Here is a 22754-nt window from a genome sequence, read left to right on the forward strand (position 1 = left end):
AAAGTTGTCCCCATGCTTAATCAATAAAGCACTACTCCATGAAGGCGTATGAGGAAGTTGATGTATAGATCCAAGCATTCTTGACCTCAGCACTAGTTGGAGGTAAGTCGTCAGCTTCAAACCCTGGCCGCTTTACATCCTGGGAAGTAGCCGCCGGTACCCGTGGTATAGGAGGCTAGGTGGGCCTCAGAACCGGTGTGGACGACGAAGAGATGAGAAAAATCTTACCCTTACCAGGACTCGAACTCTAACCCATAGGCCGTCCAGTCCATGACCAGTCGCTATATTGACTGCGCTATCACGGCCAGTTCTGACTTCGTGGATACCAGAGCTCATCGTTGTGAAAATTAAAATAGCACCGGACCTGTAGAAGATCAAACTCCGATCGTCAACATCAATCTACTTGTGCGAACTCTTCAGATATACCCACTATACCACCTTTCGCAAAACTGGGCTGATCGGCTTGGGTGCGCGGTTGTAAAGATTGTCCCATGCTTAGTTAACCAAGAGACGCCAGTAATCTTAGAATTACTGGAAGATACTGTCTTACTTACTTATTCATGGAGCTGAGCCCTTCTGGAGGAGCCGCCAATTCTGGAGCTACTCAAAAATTTTCCAGCATTTTATGCTACCCGAAGGTTCATTATCGTGTTCACAGGAGCCCTCCACTGGTCCCTATCCTGAGCCAGATCTATCCAATCCATACCATCCCATCCTGTCTCTCTGAGATCCATTCTAATATCGACCACCCATCTACGCCTTGGTCTTCCTTGTCGCCTCTTTCCTTCTGGCTTTCCCACCAATATCCCACATGCATCCTTCGTCTCCCCCATTCGTGCTACATGCCCTGCCCACGTACAAGTTACGAAGATCCTCATTATGCAGTTTTCTCCAACCTCCTGACACTCCATCTCTCTTCTGAGATTTTGTACCCGTGAAATTAAAACGTATTTTCAACTAGTCAGCGCAGTACTGGTTTCCTAAAAATTGCTCTATTGTTACAGAGGTGTTCCGGTCTAGAAAACCGAGATTAACGGCCGTGAGGATTCGTTGCGCTGACAACGCGACCCTCTATAGCCGCAAAAAGTTGGCACCAACTTCGCCGTCAAGCTGCGATCGCTTGGTCGGTATAGTTCGCTTGTGGACTAAAAGCCACGGAGTTACAGATGTGTGTTTACGGCACCGCTGTATATAAATGGTAGTTCTTCTATTATTGAGTGCGTGTACATTTCCGTGGGAACTTGTATAGGCCGCGCCATAACTCAAGCGGTTAGTCGGTGGCTTCTCACCGCGGTGGCCCGGATTCGCTCCCGGGTCTGGTCAAGTGGGATTTGTGGTGGACAAAGTGGCGCTGGGGCAGGTTTTCTCCGAGTACTTCGGTTTCCCCTGCCAATCTTCATTCCACCAATTGCTCCACAATCAACCTCACCTATCATCTGGGGCTGGTACACTAGGCCAGAAGTGGCCACAGTACAAGGGACTTAGTCCCACCCCAGTAGCAATAAAACAAATACTCGTATATATTTCAAGCGGGAAGCAGATATCTGTGAGATCTTTCATAACGTTACAAGTGTTAAAAGCGCTTAGTTTGATGGACGTGCGCCGTGCCGCAAATCAGTATTTTGTCTCTCTCGGTGTGGCTAGCCGTCTTTTCGCGTGAGGCCTGGTATAGCTACACTGAAACATACTGCTTGCTTGAAGCTAACAGCAAACGTTTTTAGTTCTTATTAGGTTACTGAAAATTAAACCTGAAAAGTCGTATTCGGGAGATCCTGGTTTGGATCCAGGATGGAGACCGACTATCGTTGACTAGTTTTTCCTGATTTTCTTTAGCTCCTTCAGCAAAACGTCTGGACAGATGACTTACATTAGCAGTCACGACCGATTTCTTTCTAGACCAGAGCCGCTATTTCCTTGCAATGGCTCCTCAGTTACCCTAACAAGGCTGAGTGGACCCCGTTCCAGATCCACTACTTCTCAGAAAATCTGGTAGCGCCGGGAATCGAACCCGAGACCTCTGGATCAGTAGCCAGGAACTCTGAACACTAGACACAGAGGCGGTTAATAATAAACGAATAAGCAACTAATTATTATGATTGTTCCCTTCTGTGATGCCGTGTACTTGGACAGACTGGTACCACATACAAGTTGATAATTACTGTAGCACTATTTCTTCTATACCTTGAAACTGTTGAGCCTTTTTTCACTAAGTGTTTGAACTGTTCTTGTGAGAGGGCACTGACCTCTACAGCTCCCGGCTAAATCTGCCGGCCAAAGAGGACAGTTAGTTGCCGGTCACTCTTGTTCGGCTGTGTAAGATGCCAGAAAGAACTTCACTTGTTTCTTCTGTGATCGCAAGTTATCACACTTCCAGACGTGAGCTAATAATATCAATCCCAGCAACCTGAACAGTCTCCTCTTCCTATGTTTATTTCGTTCGTCACGTGACAGTTACGAATATCGCTGAATCTGCCCTTCCGCAAACGTGTAAACGTCTAATCAACTTGAACACAAGGAACGTTAGCGAGATGGACGCGTTTCAAGGCTCCATAAAACATGCACTTCCCGATCCAAATAATCGCTCAAAGACGCTATAAAAAGAGCAACAACAGAAATAACTCACACATTACGTCACGTGAGGCAGCTGATGTACTCCGTGCAGCATGTGAGTGGAAAGCAAGGAATGCAGACAGTATTTTGGATGGGAAATCTCGTAGAAAGAGATGATCTGGGGGACAGAGGCATACACTGGAAGGTAATATTGTAACCGATCTTAGAATTACAGGTTTTGAAGACGTGAACTGGATTTATATTGTTCTAGATAGTTCATAATTCCAGCTCTGTAATGTGCGTTTCCAAATAAAGAGGAAATTTCTTCAACTGTCGACAGCTGTGAAATAATAATCATGTACCCCGGCGATACCAGATTATCTGAGAAGTAGTGGGTCTGGAACGGGGTCCACTCAGCCTCGTGAGGATAACTGAGGAGATATTTCAAGGAAATAGCGGCTCCGGTCTAGAAAACCGAAATTAACCACTAGCGCTAGCTGCCCGTAGCCGTCTGCAGACTGTTGAATGGTAGGACGATTAGTGGACAACGAATTGGAAATTGTATGAAGGAAATGGTCGTGGTCTAATACGGTACCATTCCTAAAGTTTCCCGGGGACTGAGGAAAACCACAAAAAACAGGAAATCATAGGTCGTATTAATCGCCTACTTTCCTCTCATATACGAACCGTATAGAAAACGACAAGTCCAATAATCCTTTATCGTTGCATATGTATTTGTTGCAGCGGTAACGTTGTCACCGAGCCGTTGCCTAGCAACGACTGGGGAATACACAAACTGATAGGAGGGATTTATGAAGTACGTCCTTTAGAGGGGCTCAGGTGCCATGATATACATACCAAGTTTCATAAAGACTGGTTCAGGCATTCAAAAGTTCATAGGGGGTGGGAATACACAAACACACAGACAGCAAGGTGATCTCATAAGCATACCTTTGTTTTTTCAAAATAAAGAAAGTAGGATAAAACCGATTAGGATAACCGTTACGGGAACTCCTGCATACGAAACAGGATGGCTATCCACTCGGCTGCAATGTTCGGTAAATCCAGATTACAACATGCAGGTGTGTCTCATTCTGTAAAGCAACCTAATCAGTAAAGTGACGGCATTGCTGAACAGACAGCCAAATTAAGTATCCGACTCTACTCTTCAGCACTCCCTCCAGCAGCTTATCCTGGCGAGTAAAGGGGCATAGCAGAGCTCTAGAATGCGTGAAGATTTACCTTCACACCTTTGCACTCCTTCATTTTGCGGTATTAAGGGAGAGAAGAGGCTTTACATTTACTTCTTCAGGGATATTATCTTTAACGAGTTTACAAATCACGTTAAATAGTTATGACAAATGAACGGAATCCAAGTAAAAAGTAAAGTTACCCCTGTGCGTAAGCATCACGCCGTATAGACGTGTGGGAAAGTGACGGTAAAGCTCCAAATATACTTCAAGTTTCAAAGCATAGTGGTAATTATATGTACCATATTATTTAACATTAAAAACTCTCAATTTTGCATACAGAGTGTATCAATGTATATGGTATGATTCTCATAATAAACTTTATTAATTTCTCTAAACATCAACCGGGCAGTTTTTGCGGTAGAGACGCAGTGTTTTCTGTGAGGTAGGTACTGAACTTTTAAATGCTATTTCCATGAACTTCAGGCCAACAGTTGGAGCTGAGTGGTCCGCTACACATCCCTACCGCTCTAACACGAGTACCCACTGGACACGAGCTGGTACGACTGTCGCAAGAATAAATGTTTATACATGACGAAGTGCGTATCTTATGACCACCAGCCAAAAACATGAAGACAGAAGTATGCGGAAGATGAATCAAGATAAGTCTAGTGTACGTACGGATGCATGCAAGAGACATATAGTTTTTGTTCTCAAAGAACCAGCTGGGGGGGGGGGCGATATAAATATGAGCTAGCGGCACTGCAACTATTAACAAACTGCAGACTGTGTTTACATTACATGATGTGGGTGTTGGTGCGATGTGCGGGTTGTCTTCAGACTTGATAATTAATTACTGCTGACACGAACAAGTTGAACAACTGACAGAATCCAAGCAAACTGCAGTTCTGCCAAGCACATAAAAGTTCAACGAAATTTTCGCGGACCATCAGTCTTGTCAATATAGACGGATGGCAAATCTGTAAAGTTTGAAATCCATAACGTAAACTCGAAGCCATATAGTTACATAGTTAGAATTCTTATTCGGGTTGTAAGGTTCGTTCCTGTCTTCTACAAGTTCTAGGAAAACCTTACTGCATACGCATAAAAATTTCAAATAAATATGTCTGTCCATATAATTCATCTCTAAAAACCTCTCAATGAATTTCAAAACAATTTCGACTGTGTTTGGAACCAAACAAATCTCTAACAACTTTTAACAATTTTCGATACAGAACACTGTAGCGTGTACACAGCCGTTACTAGGTTACGGCATATTAAACAATTTATCAGCGTAAAAATAACTGCACAAGCAACGGAGGAACACGTCACGTTTGCGGTGACGTCACGCAACAATAGTAAAGCTGCGGGAAGCGGTGTCGTCACGCGGTCCAGCGCCAGGCCGACACTGCCGCTCAAAGTCAAAGTCAAAGTCACATTGCGATTGACGGTCAGTCAGTCTGTCTGTCTTGGTGTCGAGCCCCGCCGCGACACTGCCGCTGTAATGGGTCATGTGATACCACGCCACCCACATCAACAAAGGAACGGTGTTTTCTGTTGGGTCCGCTCAGAGGCTAAATCATTCGACCGATCAAGTTGGGTTTAGTTAGTAGTTAGTTAGTAGAGTTGAGTAGTCTTGAGACGGCAGTTAGTAGTTGTGAAATACTCTCCAGCCATTAGGGAAGTGAACACGGAATCTGAGGAAACAACGGTGTCAGAAGCCGTTACCAGGCAACAACCCGTGAAGATATGGCAGACTGAGAAGACATAGTGTCTGCGTAAGTGAATTGTAGAGTGTATGAATTAGCGATAGCGCTATAGTTACTTGTAGTTACGAGTTTCAAGGGTCCAGTAAATACGATCACGAATTTGAACCCCTACTATAGTCACTAACGTCAAGTGACTATATTTAACGAAATATATTTACGTCTTCATGCAGCCTAAAATTTCTACTGCCAATTGGCCTCTTTAATACGTGTATCTGTAGTAAGTAGGCTAACTGCTGGTTTTAAAAACTTGGACATTATCCATCGTCTGGCCTATACGCTCATAATACAACGTTTCGGAAGTTTGTGAACACGGTAATGAAATTTCGGGTTCCATAAAAGGCTGATAATTTCTTCAGCAGCTAAAATATTATTATTTTTTCAAGGATTCAGCTCAATGAAGTCAGTTACATATTTTGTATGGTAATTAACAGCGATCCTTCAGGTTCAACACCTGCCTAACCTGTGCTGCCACACACCTTGCAGACGAGTGCCACGATTTTGTATTTTGTTCACTTCGCATTCGGAGCCGAGAAAGCCATGCAGCTCACCAGCACAGTAGTGTAAATGATTCCAGGACTCACATACTGAATTGTTTCGGATTGTTTTCTGCATACATCACAGTTTTCGGAATAAATTCCAGCGCACATTTAGAAGAAACCGAGGGGGAGGTAATGAGGGGGTAAATTTACATACCGAAAACTGATACTTCGAAGAGTTGCACGTTCTGGGATATCATGCCTTGTAGTACGGTGAAAGAAGCTGCTTGCTTCATGCTGGTTTCTTGCTTGGTTTACTCTTCGACCCTGAAGATGGAGGCGATTTTCCTCCGAAACGTCGACTCTCACAAAACTACATGGCATTATAACCCAGATTATGCAACTCTTCACAGCTACGGCTGTAAGAATCTGAAATCCATCATGATCACATCTGGTCTTTAAAATAAAGAACAAGAAAATTCACCTGTCGGTTAAGAGGTAACGTTTCGGATTTATATTCGTGAGGTGTTCGCTAAGAATCTGGGCCTCCGGCTATCCTAACAAGTTTTCGTGGTTTTCCTCACTCTCGTCAGGCAAATACCGTGACAGTGCCTCGGTTAGGCCATGAATGCTTTCCAACCATTCGACACTACACAGTCTGAATACTTAACAGCTTCGTAAAATAAACAACATATGAATCGCTTGTTTCTGTTCTTGCCGATGACATTATATACTTTTTTTTTTGTTATTTTGTTGACCGGTTCCACGGCTCTGCGCTTCACGGCGACCGGGGCGCCGCTCGCCGCGAGGCGCATATGAATTTTGCTGATGGATCAGCATGCCCGGATCGCCATGAAGCCGTGGTACCTGTCAACAGAGAAAAACACTTCCTGTACAATGAAGCACTGGATAGGTAACAGGGTATTTCATAAAATATTATCTGTTTCGGGGCCCAGTTTTTGTTACAGAAGTACAAAGATTGAAAGTTGAAATCTGGGACGCTTTTTACGTCTTAATCAACCGGCGGGATTCTGAAACGAGAGAGAGAAACCGGGACATTCTGACCACAAACAAACTACATAACTCCACAAAGCCGAGCAACCAGCCGCTTAGCTACTCAACAATTTCCAAACATTTATTTTACCCTAAGATTCATTAACGTGTTCACAAGAGTCCGCCACTGATCCCTATCCTGAGGCAGATGAATCCGGTTCATAGCATTACACCCTATTTCTCTAAGACCTATTTCAAGATTATCCTTTCACCAACGTCTAGGTCTTCCTATTGGACTCTTTCCTTCTAGATTTCCCACCAAAACCTTGTATGCATTCCTCTGCTCTCCCATGCGTGCTACATGCCGTGCTCAGTTCATCCTATAACTACTCCAATATAAAAAATAAACCAACGGATATGTAATTATCTTTCACTGACATTTTGACTTGTCCATCATTGCTAAAACCGATGCTACTGGGGTCTAGGGCCTGTGGTAATTTTAGGGGGTACTGAGCATTCATTTCGCGGTTAAAAGGTAATAGCTATACGGGAACACATATTATTCGTTTCCCTTTTCACGGCCTTTACACTTCCATCTGAACTGCTAAAAAAACTTTTGTTTGCATTGGGAGACTCGGGTCAGAGGAGAACAGAAGGCAACAACTTGCTACAGCTTCCAGAGATGCTGCCGATACAACAGCGAGGTGCAAACTGAGGCTGACCATGACGTGGCACGTGGGTCAGACGCTGAGAAGTTGCGCAAACACAAACAATTGGAGCGTTTTCGAAGAAAATTCCTGGGTGCTAAATCGCGAACATGAGAAACCCCAAATATAGATGGATGACTGTACTGAAAGAAATGTATATTACGTACAAATACACAGAAAACATGTACAAACAGAAATACTGTCCAGTAATATTACAGAGAGAAGTTGGCGATATTAGATGGCAGCATACGGTTCGCCGGTTGGTTTTGTGCGACCTCCGGTAGTACCCTTCCATCTCCCAAAATACGTATTAAAGCATCCACCCTCAAAATAAAACAAAAAGAGAATCTTGTCAAGAAAAAAAAACTACGAAAAGTGCTTACCCAAATATTCCGTTAATTTTTAGCCGATTTCAGATGATATAAAATAAATATCTTAGAAAAGTACGGAATTAATAGGACTCCATAATCATACGCAATATGAATACACCCTAGCTAACGGTTAGTGAGTAGCTGACTTTTAAGCACCGTCGATCTGGCAAAATGAATTTAGTTAGTTAGTTAGTTATTGGAGAGGATGGGTTTCCCCATGCAGTTAGACCTGTATTGGTCCACTGTGCTTCCTCTATGATTTCTACCAGTCTCTATATCCTACCGGTACTGGTGCTTACCATCAGTCCCGCCCAACCAGCGAGACCGGCTCTACTAGCTGAGAGGTATCTATAATGCTTCCCCCATCTACCGGAGGTATTAGTGACTGCTGTTGGGCGGGAAACGTCCGTAATTTGGCTCAGTGACCTCCTTTGGAGATATGAGGTTCTTTTACGTGCCGTAAAGCTACGATACGGGACCCACGGCTTAAAGTCCCTCCCGGAGGACTTGTTCCCTGAATTTTTCCGCCCTTAAAAATTCGACGACCTCCGCCGGGTATTTGAACCCGCGTACTACGAGTCATGAGGTGGGAACGTTACCTCTAGACTACGGAGGCCGCTTATAATGAATTTAAATAAATGCTTCTGAACATTCAGGTCCAATTTTCATGAGTGTACTTAAGCTTCATAGATATCAATTGGGAATTATAAGTTAGGGCAAAGCTACGCAAATAATACGCATGGGGGAGTGGAGGTACAGCTCCACCGTTAACCTCGGCACTAAATGAATGCGAGTTATCAGCTTCACCGTATGGAAGGTTGAGCGGGTTCCACAGCAGATGTCTACGCTACAGAAAAGAGGAAAATCTCTTGCCCGTACTGACAATGTACTCCTGATTTCCTAGTCCTCCAGCCCGTAGCATATTCGCTATATCGACTGAACTATCCTTGGTTCGGATAAGAATGATACATAAAATATCAGAGTCAGTCAAAACAGCAAGGATACAACAACAGAACGAACTCCCTGGTATTAGTCCTCAAGCAAACAATACCGACCGAGAGACCACCGCTTCTCGGCGAAGTTAGTGACAACTTCAGCGGATAGAGGGTGTGGCGTGGCCAGCGCAAAGAATCCCCACGGCCGTTAATTTCGGTTTTCTAGACCGGAGCCACTATTTCCTCGCAACAGCTACTCAGTTATCCTCACGAGACTGAGTGGACCCCGTTCATGACCCACTACTTCTCAGAGAATCTGGTAACGCCGGGAATCGAACCCAGACCTCAGGATCTGTAGCCAGAAATTCTGACCACTAGACCACAGAAAACCAAAATTTGACAATTTGAAATTCTCACAAATAAACATGTAATGAGGAGAAGTGGGGGTATAAATTCTGGGCTGCCTGAAGTAGGCCGTCTGTCACCAACGACGCGTTAGTATCGATGTGTTCTGTGAGGGTATTAATCGAATCACGCTACAAACGGCGACTAGCAGCTGTTAGCTCACAGACTCTGTAGGTCAATGTCAATCCTCCAGCCATTAACATTGTGAATGTCAGCCAACATAACGGAAACAAACACAAAGGAAACTGATTTGTATTCCTAACGAAAACATAACGACTCCGCAAGTTGCGTGAGCAAACTGAAACGTATTTCTTACGTAATCGGATCCCTTGTACATAACCAATGATTCGCCTCAGAAAAACGGCCTTTGTAAATACGAAATAACATGAATGTAAGAACACACTAAAGCTCTCTACAGCCAGAGGACATACGATAAAATCACCACTTCACACAAGTTAGAAAGAAAAAACATAAATCTATAAAACAAATACTGATAAACAGAAAAAAAAAGAGCGGGAAAAATACCATTTAACAAGCGTACATATGGACATGAACATACGCCCGTTTCCTACTGAGGATCTATGCGGAAAAAAAACCAAAGTTATTTAATTTGCCCCAGACTCTTACTAGCATGTACGTTAGTTAGTCACGGATGCTGACAGGATTTACGAGTATTGCGGTGGAGTTTACGAATGCGATTCGAGCCCGCAGTCTTCATTTTTCTTAACTAAAAAAGTAAACTTTAATTGTCTAAGCCGTGTCATGATGCCTCAAAGCCGGAATAGTGATGTCAGAATAGACTCCATTGCCAGGCAACGCTTCGTTACACACGCGTATTCGTGGCAATGGATTTGTGACAAAGGCATATCCATAGTAACGACATCTTTATGACAAAACATAGTACCGGAATCTTTGAAGAATGTGATCTCTATTCGGTTTTTAAGAGGTCATGAAAGGATACGAATCTGCCAGACAGAGTCTGAGTCTATGTTACGATCGACAGCCAATCGGCCAATCTGTCTTGGTGCCAAATAACCATCTGGGGCTTAAAACCAGATTTTTATTACTGTCAGAAAGTTGCGGGTTTGTTGATGTGGGGCACTCTCTCTGACGAAAGGACGGGTCTGTCGTTTGAATTGTTGCTGGTTCTCGCCAGCGCAGTCATTCTCGGGTCTCAGTCCCGTAGGACTCGCGACCATATTTTACTGTCTCAGATTCGAGACTTCCCTTTCCATCGCCTCCTGCGTCTCGCAGGGCTACGGTGGAGGTATTCGACCCCGCTTTCACAGACAGAGCAATAATTCGTAGCTGAGAAGCCGAGAAACCGTATTGAGTAGAGGGCTAGAAGACTATGGGTTAAGGACCAATTCAAGTTCCAGACAATAGTGAATTATAATCAAGTATAACTGTAACAGAGACGTCCAATAAATCCAATTAACAAATCTGGAATTCACAACTCTATATGAAAACTCTCTCTAAAAAGTTCAACTGCGTAGGAACCTTCCCCATTCATACCTCATGATGGAAACATCTATTTTCAGCAATGACTTTTAAAGTAACTAAAGACGATGGATAACAACCACGTTTTACTTCAAGTTTTTATTTTGAGTGTCATTCTTTCTCTAAAATACGCTATAGCGTAGTTGGTTGAGGCACTACATACTACTTGTATGTTAGAAGCCCAAAGGCCGCGGATTCGATACCCGATGAGGTAATTGAATTTTTCACTTGGCATAATTCTTCCAGCTGCACTATGGCCCTGGGATCGACTCAGCCTCTAACAGAAATGAGTAGCATGAATCTTCCTGGGGGTAAAGGACGGCCAGCGCTTATGGCTGATCTCACCGCCATCTGTGGGCCGACTGTCTAGAAAATGTAGGAGCCCCCACGTCTCACAACCCTATGGGCCTTTACGGCCTGTTACAAGGACAGCTTTAATTTTTACTATTCTCCATCTACTATGTCAGCGAGGATGCGTTATTGTTAAGTTAGTGAAGTAAATCAATACGTCGTCGGGTTCGATCCCGGGTCAAGTCATGTTGGATTTGTGGTGGACAAAGTGGCACTGGAGCCGGTCACGGTAGCAGAGCGGTCTAAGGCATGCACTGTCTTCGCTCGCTCGGAAGCCGGAATCGTGGGTTCGAATCCCACTCAGGGCATTGATGTTTAGTTTGTGTGTGTGCGTTTTCTGTGTTTGTGTACAGGTAAAGGCCTTGCGACGAGCTGATTACCCGCCCAAGGAGTCCTACCGAATGTGTAAGATCTAGAAAAACCGAAGTGAACGTAGAAGTTCATGGAGGTAGGCCTAGGCTCACTGGGGCTGTAGTGCCAAGGGGGTAAAAAATAGTGGCACTGGGGAAAGTTTTTCCGAGTACTTCGCTTTCCCCTGCCAACTCTCATGTCACCGACTGCTCCAAACTCATATATATATATATATAATCCGGGGCTGGTACAATAGGCCAGTCGTGGCCGACGTACCAAGTAGACTTAGTCTCACCCACCCCAAGAATCGTCAAACTAAGATATACTATCTAGTGTTCTGGGGAATGGAATACACGGACTGACTTTAAGACATAATTTCCTATTTATGCATTCAGTTTATACACCAAGTGCACATCAACGAGATTTAATAAACAGTTTACAGACCGCACCGTAGAATAGTTGGACTTTTTGTATAAGAAGGCCAACCAAATGCTGAAGATGTCCTCGCTGTTCTCATCAAAATGTAACGTACGTAAGGGACGTATTGACCGAAAAATAGGGGAATTAAGACTGAAAGTTGGAACTTAGACGTAAACAGTTTTGTCAGACACAACAACTGTCCGTGTTTGATAGCTGCCAAGTTATTTTTACTGCAAAATTATATGAACCGTCTTATAAAGAAATGGGTTTACCGCCTTCTAATTTTTACAGCAGACATAAATCTTTCAAGTCTGCGCAAAACAGCGCTTCTTTGTTCCCGCCTGTTACTGTATACCTTAACAACTACTCTATATAAACATGGGATGTTTCGTAAGGAAGGTGATGTAAGAAGGCGACATTGTCCTTATGCTTAATGAAACATCACGCCATGAAGACGCATGATGGAGTGGTGGTACTGCTCCATGCATTCTTAACCTCGGCAACAGACGGAAGTGAAAGTTAGATTCACATCCCAGTCTCTTTATCCCGTGGTAAGTCTTTTAGATAGGGATGCATCGATTTGGGACACCGAATTCAGCTTCAGAATACCTCCATTCTCGCCACCAATACCCGATATATGCAACGCATCATTGGGGAAGCCATTGAGATTGATCTCCATCACGACAATATGAACAGAGGTGGGGTCTTGTCTCAGCAAGTCATGGAAGTCTCACCTATTCCCTAAAAAATCCCCCCGGGACATGATGCCAGATCCACAAGGCCACGCAGTCCATGACCGACTCGCATAGCAATCCCCCAGCTTAAGGATTAATGCCCTCCCATTAACCTTGCCTTTCTCCCCCGACACGATATCCTATACCTGCTCTAACCTTGCTCCTGTCCCAGACCCTTCCCCTCTCCCTCTCCACTGATTTCCCATGTAGACTTGTCCCTTCTTGCCCTGCTCTCATAGAGCTCAGTTTATTTCCGACATTAGTCTGCTTGCACCTGCTCTCACCGTTTCTTCGCTTGCGGATTTTATTTTCCTTCTATCCTGAAGATGGAGGCGATACGTTCCTCCGAAACGTCGGTTAACACCACACCTACATGGCGCCACATCCCTGAAGACTGCTTTCTTCATATATCCTTCTTGTCTACCATACAGAACAAATATTCTTGATTTTAATTAGCTGTTGAAGCACGTAGTGTATTGCTAATTACCTCCTGATTTAAAATACAATTTTAAAGAACGACCGATAATTACACTACAGAGCGAAACATGTTGGTTCAAATTCTATAATCTTCATTTTATGAGAAATTTCATCCGTTTTATTTTTAATACTGTTAACGAAGTAATAAAAACCATCAAGTATAACACAGAGCAGCCCCTGATGAAAGCCCTAAAGCGCTCAAACACGCAAGGCATATTTTATCCAATATGACTACTACGTGTTTAACTTGATGGGTTTTAATATTTCATTATTTCTATAATCTTAATTTGATGGCTCACGTAATCTATATAATATAATGGGCAAAATAATGGAAACATTACAGATACTGTACACATTTCTTTATGAATATGGCATTGGAGCACCTTTCCCCTTCACCACAGCCGCAATCATTATTTGAATGCATCAGTACAAGTTTGAAGAGTTTCTAGTGGATTTTTATACCATTCTTCTTGAAGAACATCTTCAAGTTGCTTCAAAGATGTTGCAAGTGGGAATCTGTTCCTCACTCTAGTCTCCAAAACTGACCGGAGTGGATCAATGATTTTCAAACCTGGCGATTGTGCTGGCCAGGGAAGATACTGAAGTTCAACTTCGTTCCCTTCAAACCACAATTGAGAAGTTTTCCAGCTGTGTGAGTGGCCGCATTGTCGTCTTGGGAAACTGCATAGTTGTTCGGAAATAACGCCTGAATCATGGGATGCACCTCATTACCCAACCTGACTACGTACTCCCTTGCAGTAATTTGGCCATGAAAGGCAATAATGGGACCAACAGAACACTGTATCACGATATTGCTGCCCAAACCATCACAGAACCTCCCCGTGTTTCATTGCTGGAACCAGATACTCTGGACTGTAGGCTTCCTTGGGTGTTCTCCAAACGTAAACTCTTCCTGATGTAGGGAACAGCGTGAAGCACGACTTATCTGACCATATTACGCGCGCGTTTCCAGTTGTCTGGTGTCCAAGTTTTATGGTCATAACACCATCGTTTACTCATCTGAGCATAACTTTCAGTAACCAGACATTTAGCAATTGTAGCCCTACCGTGGAAATTGGATTTGTTAAGCTCGGTCGGAGAGTTTTTATGGAAACAGGGCCTTCAAGATGAATATTCAGCTGACTTGTCTGGATGTACACCGGATGTATATACAATCCCCTGCGAGTGCAGCAAGGTCTATATTGGGCAGACGGGCCGTTCCGTGGACACGAGGTTGAAGAAGCATCAGCGGCACATCCGTCTCGAACATCCGGACAAGTCGGCCGTAGCTGAACACAGCATCGATTTGGGACACCGCATTCAGCTTCAGAATACCTCCATCTTCGCCACCAAGATTCGATATATGGATCGCCATTGAGACTGAACTCCATCATGACAATATGAACAGAAAGGTGGGGTTTTGTCTCAGCAAGTCATGGAAGCCTCTCATCTGTTCCTTCATGACGCCAGATCCGCAAGACCACACAGGTCCATGACCGACTAGCATCGCAGCCCGTAAACGTCAAGGTTAATGCCTTCCTTTTAACCTTGCCATTCTCGCCCCGACACATTTCTATATCTGCTTGGGCCTGCTACCTGCTGGCCCACCTCCCCAGACCCCTCCCCTCTCCTCTACTGATTTCCCATGTAGGCCTTCTCCCTTCTCTTCCTGCACTTACACAGTTCGACTCGACATTAGTCTGTGAGCATCTGTTCGCGCTGGTTCCTCGCTTACGGATTTTCTTCTTTTTTTTCTACCCTGAAGATGGAGGCGATACGTTCCTCCGAAGCGTTGTATTCAATTTGTTTGTTTCTATTATTTTGTCCAACGACTGCGCGCGCGCGCGCGCGCGCGTGTGTGTGTGTGTGTGTGTGTGTGTGTGTACACAGAGATACAGAGAGCGGCTTGAGGCAAGGTAACATACTGAATCCGCCCCTAACGTGGAATAACCTCTGCAGTAGCAATATGTAATGACCTCCCAGATAGGCGTTTGGGGAAGAGACCATGGTGATTCCACAGCCGTTTTGTTCTTTGCTGGAGGCGGACCGCCGCATGATTTTCCACAAAGATGAAATGAGGGCATGCAGTAATGCCATTCCGAAAATTCGGAAGCAAAGAATTGTATGTTTGTATGTTAATTCTGAAAAAAAAATGCCAATATGAACATTAAAACATCGTGATTCTAAACGTTAAATAGTACTGACTTCCATACAAGAACAGGACTTTGTTTCTTGTAGTGATATTTCACATTAAGTACCATAATGTTCAAGGGATGAAAGTTGTGGACCTCAGATAAATACGTTTTAAACAAAAAACCTACAATTCATATTTCGTATGTCTAAATACACTGATAGCTTTGCAGGATACCGCAACAATTTTTAAAATTAACTGTCTTCACAAAGTGCTCATTTTTATGAAATCTACAAAAGGTTTACCATAGATGGCGTATTTCCTTCATAACGGTAAAATGAACAATAAAGAAACAGATATTCCATTAAAATATTTGCTGGTCGGTATGAATCAATCGATCATGTACTGACAGCATCGTTAAAATCGTATCAATCAAATATTTCATCTTGACTGGTCATATCAGACCATCAGTTCTTTTATGATGATAACCCTTATTAAGCCAGGTTAGGAAGAAGAGTACGTTACGAAAGTTACCTTATGCTTCACAAGAGTTGAGACAGATCAGTTGGTATGACTAAGCTACGGGATAGATGGCCGAGAAATTGGGGTTCGATACTCAGGGGCAAAAATTTTGTTTCTCCTCCACAACGTCCAAACCACCTCTGGAACCCATCAGCTCCTATATGATGGGTTCTGGCGGTTCCTTTCCATGAGCCAAAGTAGTTGCATCTATCTAGTGCTGAGGGCCAGTACGTCTGAAGCTATACCTCCACTCCCCAAAATGTTTTCATAGCGTGATGTTTAATTCAGAACAGGGACAACTTTACCTTTACTGACCTAGTAATAACTTTAAAAAAAAAGGAATATGCAAAGGTGTGTGTGACAGTCATATTGTAAATTTCCGGATGAAGTTGTAGTAAACGCACCTTCATCATGTCCCACATAATTTTGGCACACATCAACGCCATAGTTACCTGCAACCAAGCAAGTCAACTGTAACGGAACGCTACTGAAATCACGCCAAGTCACTGTCAGGAAATGCATAATCCAGTTCATGCATGAAACTTCTGAGACATCCTGCACCACATACAAATTGCAGGCACTGAAAGTCTCTGTATTTCCTTCCACTTCGCCGTTTTCTCACATGCTACTTCCACTATGTACCAACAAATTGTTAAAAGCTGCAGTAAGTTTACTGGTTAGAAAACACACACACACATACACATATTCTGCCAAAGATCAACTGCTTCGATTAATCGAATGATAATCAATGTGAACGGTTCGCCTTTACAGCTGAGGCGTTTGGATGTTGATGTCTCAGGGCGAACACTTGGGTTCAGTGCTGGTTAACTTCATATGAGGTTCGTAATGAAGAGCCACTGGGGGTTTGTCTTCGATTCTCCCTTGCTATCATCTTTCCAACACACCTACGTGTCTATTTATCACCTTCTTCACCAGGTACACGACAGCTCTTATCACATACTCGGTCTTAAGTCAGGGGCTTAATCTCTGACCAGGCACTTGGCTGGTTAAGAAATTAAGTTCTCTTTTTCGTTTTCGCTACTCAGAAACCTTACCGGTGGTTACGTTCGAACTGTATAGATCAACAGTTATATTTACTTCATGATATTCTTTCTTCATAAATGTAATAAATAACTATGAAATACTTTCTTACCGTCAGTTCTCGTTGCTTCTGATAACCTAATTATATAATTTATAACCAAATTTTCAAAAACGTTCACAGTGCAGAAACAAAATGAACTGGAATAAACATGCCCCCAAATTATTGCTCTCCTTGTTTCTGTCTACAGGAGCCGTAACTGATAACATATGTAACCAGAGGTCCTAGCTTGTATTCAGTTATCAAGTGGAAGTGTTAAAGAAACTGCAATTCCTGTAACAGAAGGCCCACTATAACGAATACTTTTCGTTAGGAGGTTAGGCCACAGTGACCTTGAAGTCTAAGGCACGAAAAGTCTTCGCCCGCTCAAACACTGGGATCCTGAGTTCGGATCCAACTCAAGACAAGGATATCTGTCCGCGTTTATTCTGTGTTGTCCTGTGTAGGTAGAAACCTTGCAAAGGGCTGATTACCCGTCAAAGGAGTCCTACTACAAACTGTCTCTAAGATTCAAAATTTCAGAATTGTGAATGACAACAGGCCAGAGGGCCTAATCCGTTAAGGTGGTAGGAGGAGGAGGTTACATCCCATTGCCGTATATCTTAGCTAAATTCATAACGTGTTAAGTGATAACGCCACACCGAAATACAGCAAGCAATAAATTAGGCATGAATGAACAGTTCTTCACGAAATTTAGCACTTGAAACTACTACCTACTAACATACAACATGTCCACGTCCATACCTGAATGTGTGGGTTCGTATCTCTAGTAAATCGCGAAGTATTTTAATGCAACTTCCACTTAATATATCCCTGTTTCAAATCTTCATTTTATTAGAAACCAAATAATACTATTAAACAGATAAACAGAGGCGAGCTGTAACGCATCGACATATCAGTATCAAAGTGTCATTTTATCTGACCATTATCTTGTTTATTATTTATTTATATGTAGTTCATTTAATGATGGTGTCAGTAACTTACATAAATTTGACAAGCGGCGGTCGCTCGGTAGGTATAATTCGCTTGCGGACTACAGATCAGTAGTGTTTTTGTTTTGGTTTGTTGGTATACAGAAAATTTTGATAACGATCTGGATTGTGAAAGTTGAATGTAATTATTTAATACCGACAATTACATATATTTTTTCTTAAAGGCAAGTTAAATGATGTTTATAAACAATCTTATTATATGGTCCCACAAGACTCATAATCACATTTTGCTGTCTGATGACTCTGGGAGTCTTCAAAATTGTGACTCTTTAAGGATGGAATTTCCTCTAAATAATATACAAATGTTCTGTCCGTACCTCACTGGAAACACGTTACGTCTCCGCTACAAAGCCCAACCGGTTAACGCTGTTCAGGAAAACAAACGCTGTTTATTGTGATAACCATACGAAACATACAAATACACCCTGTGGACGAGATGTAGAGTTTTAGTATTTTAAAGCAGGTGGTGCATGTAGAACCGTGCTTTGAATGGCTAATATAGGCTACAGAATAACAATAAAAACATTAATTACCCAAAATCGGGAAATGTAATTAAGCTTAAACATGAGATATGGATACGCAGAGTTCGTTGTATGTCTTCGGATTCCAACGGGATACAGACCTAACTACATAATTACGAGAATGGAATGAAAATGACAATATTTCGTGGCCAATATTCCAGATAGAGGTCAATGATAATTCTTAGAAAAGGAATTCATATGCATGAATTTCGTTTTGTGAATTCAGAAAAATTATATTAAAACGTGCAACTACATTGCTGAAATACTACATAGCTACCTAAACACAACTGCAAGCACGCAGTTCCTCAGCGAATTCAGAAAACAAACTGGGACATAATGAACCGGCAACTATCACACTTTTGTTGTTAGAGAATATGATTCTGTTCCGTCTGAAGGCAACAAGAGATTCGATTAATCGAGACAGTTATCGATGGCTCGGCCGCACACTAACCACTTCATATCCTCCGAGTCGGATGTACCGAGCCCGAAGTCGTCAGTCTTGATTTTCATGAGGACGCGCGTAAACACACACAACCTTCTTTACAGGTTCACACTTGGACATACACTGAGGCTGCGCCCCATCAGCGCACAGCACAGCGCCGAGGCTCTGCAGTCCATACGATATACGTAAACACTCGGGGCTCTGCCAAATTTACGGCGGTCATTCGTTTCTAGGATACTGATTGTTGCAGCTTCCATGTTTACGTCAGTTTCGTACCGATGGGTGACTGCCTATGAGCAGTACTCAGGGTTGTAATTGTAGCAGTCTTCAGTTTTATGTCCGTATTCTAAAAAAAAATACGCGAGTGCCTATCAGCAATACTCTGATAGGTTTGATATTGTTTCTCGTTGTTCATTTCTTGTTCTTTTTCAAGCCGGTTATATAACGCTGCTGTCAGTATCGAAACTTTAGAACGTCGTTGATAGGATGATTACTGAATGTAGAACAATTTATAGGAATGAGAACTGGCAGAGGAAACAGAATAACTAGGAGAAATTCTGCTCCAGTGCCACTCTGTTCACCATAAATCCCATATGAGCTGAACTGGGATTGAATTAGGGCCGCCGCCGAGGGAAGTCGGCGACTAACCACCTGAGTTATGACAGCATCTCGTTCTTCTTCCATTTACTACATCCTTCTTTCCCAACTCTCACTTTCTTCATATACTTATTGCTGTGTTAGTTCATGTTTTGCCTGTGTCGATTTCCCACAGTTTTGTTTAAACAATATTGCGTAAATCACTTTACTGTCTTCTGCTTTTCTCCTGAGTTTCCCTCTTTACATAGCGTTCCTCGCCTTCACAAAGGGACCAACCCTGTCGAGGACGTGCAGCTTTGAGCGGGATTGCAGAGGGGTGGGGCGGTGGGCTCGTTCCGCCTTTCTCATAACGAATATAGAAACGTGGCCTCGTCCTGGACGCAAGATCAAAGGCCGATGTTCTCTGACGATTTCGCGACAAAGAGCAGTGGTAACCGGCCAAATGGAATAGTGCCCCGCGATTACAGCACTTAAACACATGATGAGCTCTGAGGCCAGCCACGCTGTGTTCCAGACGACAGCAAACAGAATTCTCAGACAGTTTCGTGTTTCCTAGACACATTAAAATGTCAGTTTTCTTCCCCAATATGCGGAAATGAGAGGGCAGGATCTACCGGTACTGATATAACCGTGATCCCCCCCTCCCCTTTCTACGGACATACATGCGCGGAAGCATCGATTTGGGACTCAGTCGAGCAGTGAATCTACCCGTTTCCCTTGCATGTCGTGATGTAAGTTACGTAACGCACAAACTGATTCCAATTAAAGCACCGGAGTTTTTACTGCATGCACAAGGCAACACATTCTTTTTATTCCTTCAGGTTTAGCGGTGTGGCGGGCAGTACTAGCCAGATCATAGTATTCACCACTGACCCCAATGCACCGCACCCTAAGCCAACTTAATCCCATATAAATCACATAAACCTATTTAGTAAAAACTATCCATTCCCTCATTTTGTGCCTGAATATTCGGTACGCCATTTTAGGACACTGCGGAACAGTGAGTCACCCTATAGTCTGACGACCTTACTGTCCACAGTTCCCATTGCACGAGTCAGTTTCGGGTCTACAACCAAATTACTTGACAAAAAAATGTATGGACGTTATGTGAGCACTGAAATTTGAGTCAGGGTGCAGTCTCTTTCACTTTGTACCTTGATTACTCAGTTTTTACGTATCTCATGGCCTAGAAAAGCACCATACAGAGAGGTGGGAGCTAAATGTGCACTGCGTTTCCTGTCAGTGTGCAATCTGGTCTCTGTCTGTCCTCAGTTTCCGTTTATCTTCAGCGAAAGTTCTGCCCGTCCCAACCTCGTAAATACCTGTCAGATATCGTGCACCCTACAGAGAAGATTATAAACTTCAACACATTCTATCAACAATTCGACTGTACCTTGTTCCGGCTTCTCTGTCTCTCTGTCATCCCGGCTCTCCTCCATTTTGGCCGACAATTCGGGAGTTCTAGTAATCTTCCGTCTTATATTCTTTGCGCATGATCGCTCCATTCTCTATTTATCGCACATAAACCTCAATCATTCAAGACTAATATGGTCGCGTGGTATGGGGCGTGTACTGCCTTCTGCCGCTCGGATATTAGATCTTGGCTTTGAATCCCACTCGGAACACGAACGTATGTGTTTGTTTTTTCTATGTTTATGTTGACCTGTGTTGACAGAGACATTGCACTGGGCCGATCCTCCATCCAAGAAGTCCTATCAAACGTCTACAAACAGTATTCCGAAAACCAAGAAAAGGCAGGTCTTGGACCACACTGATCTGTAGCGCCATATAAGATGTTTATTCTCTAACTACTTAATTTTCTTATTTAATCTATACTTTTTATTATGGGCAGGACACGTAGCACGAATGAAGATAAAGTGAATGCATATAGGATATTGGTGGGAAAGCCAAAAGGAAAGGGGCCACTAGGAAGATCATGACGTAAGTGGATGGATAATATTAAAATGGATCTTAGATAGGATGGGATGGATGTTCTGGCTCGATATAGGGAACAGTGGACCTTCGGGTTCCATGAAATGTTTGGAAGCTCTTGAGTAGCTGCACAACTGGCGGCTTCTCAAGGTCTAAACTCAATGAAGTTAATCTATACTTCTACATCCCTTATGAATTTTGTCTCTGCAGTCTGAATTTTATCTCCTCTTTAATTGTTCCCACCTCTATGCTGCATATATCTACAAATCTTGATATTGTTAAAAAATTATAAAATTCTGGCTGTGTGTAGTTCTGTCTGTTCTCTACTTTCCCTTTATATTACTCCAGATACAGCTTAGAGGGCAAAAATACGGCATAGGGTTCATGTACACGCCAAATGCGGGGCAGCGCGTAACATGGTATACGAACGCTTCCAACATCTGTACATGCTACAGCCAAGTCGCAGGACCCAAAGTGTGGCAGTAATGTCAGCCCCACGTTTCGATGCACCGTATAGTCTGATCCCTCGCACCTTCGTGCTCAGTGCCAACCGGGTCAGTCAGTCGGTGTGGGCCAAAACACCTGATGCACTGAATGGGCAGACTGCACGTATTCTGAGGCGCCGCGACACCAACACAGAATGAAAAGTCTCGCCTCGATACACAATGACGGATTATGAGAGGTTTGATTATAGCCTATTTTAAAAATCATCCTCAAATTTTGCGCCACAGTTACGTCCCTTCTTCAAATACGGGCATTAATATTACAGACGCTACGTGGGGGATTTCTATGAAATTTAATATACACATCATGCCGACAGATTCCAACTAGTGATGGTTTTATTCCTTCCTTTGAACAATGCGAACACGCCCACCGCGAAAATATTTCGTTTTTTTAGCAAATATTAAATTAATGTTAAAATGCAACTGTTTTGGTTGAGAAAACTCTTGAAATGGAATGTACTGTATTCGCTCGCTTGGAAATCGGGATCGTGGGTTCGAATCCCACTCAGGGCATTGATGTTTAGTTTGTGTGTGTGCGTTTTTCTGTGTTTGTGTACAGGTAGAGGCCTAGCGACTAGCTGATCACCCGCCCAAGGAGTCCTACCGAACGTGTAAGATCTAGAAAAACCGAAGTGAACGGAGAAGTTCATGGAGGCAGGCCTAGGCCCACTGGGGCTGTAGTGCCAAGGAAAAAAAAAACTCTTGAAATGGGAATAAAGATTAACAGGCACGGAAGCAGAGCTCGTAACCAATAATTTCCCGTGACACACACACACCTAGTCCTAC

General features: G+C 43.2%; 1 protein-coding gene across 2 annotated transcripts in view; it reads right to left on the reverse strand.

The window, feature by feature from the left end:
- Nucleotides 1-22754, reverse strand: part of LOC111870761 (tau-tubulin kinase homolog Asator) — a 205949-nt gene that overhangs the window by 158278 nt on the left and 24917 nt on the right. Inside the window, exon 1 of one of the 2 annotated variants that reach the window (XM_023863280.2) lies at nt 18946-19043. The exons of the other annotated variant lie outside the window; for it this stretch is intronic. Coding sequence (XP_023719048.1) covers nt 18946-19004 — 59 coding nt within the window. The 5' untranslated portion in view covers nt 19005-19043. Of the gene's footprint in view, nt 1-18945; nt 19044-22754 lie in introns of those variants that run through there. 2 annotated transcript variants of the gene reach the window in all.

The sequence above is a fragment of the Cryptotermes secundus genome, unplaced genomic scaffold (genome assembly GCF_002891405.2).
Source record: "Cryptotermes secundus unplaced genomic scaffold, Csec_1.0 scaffold307, whole genome shotgun sequence".
In the NCBI taxonomy this organism is placed as follows: domain Eukaryota; kingdom Metazoa; phylum Arthropoda; class Insecta; order Blattodea; family Kalotermitidae; genus Cryptotermes; species Cryptotermes secundus.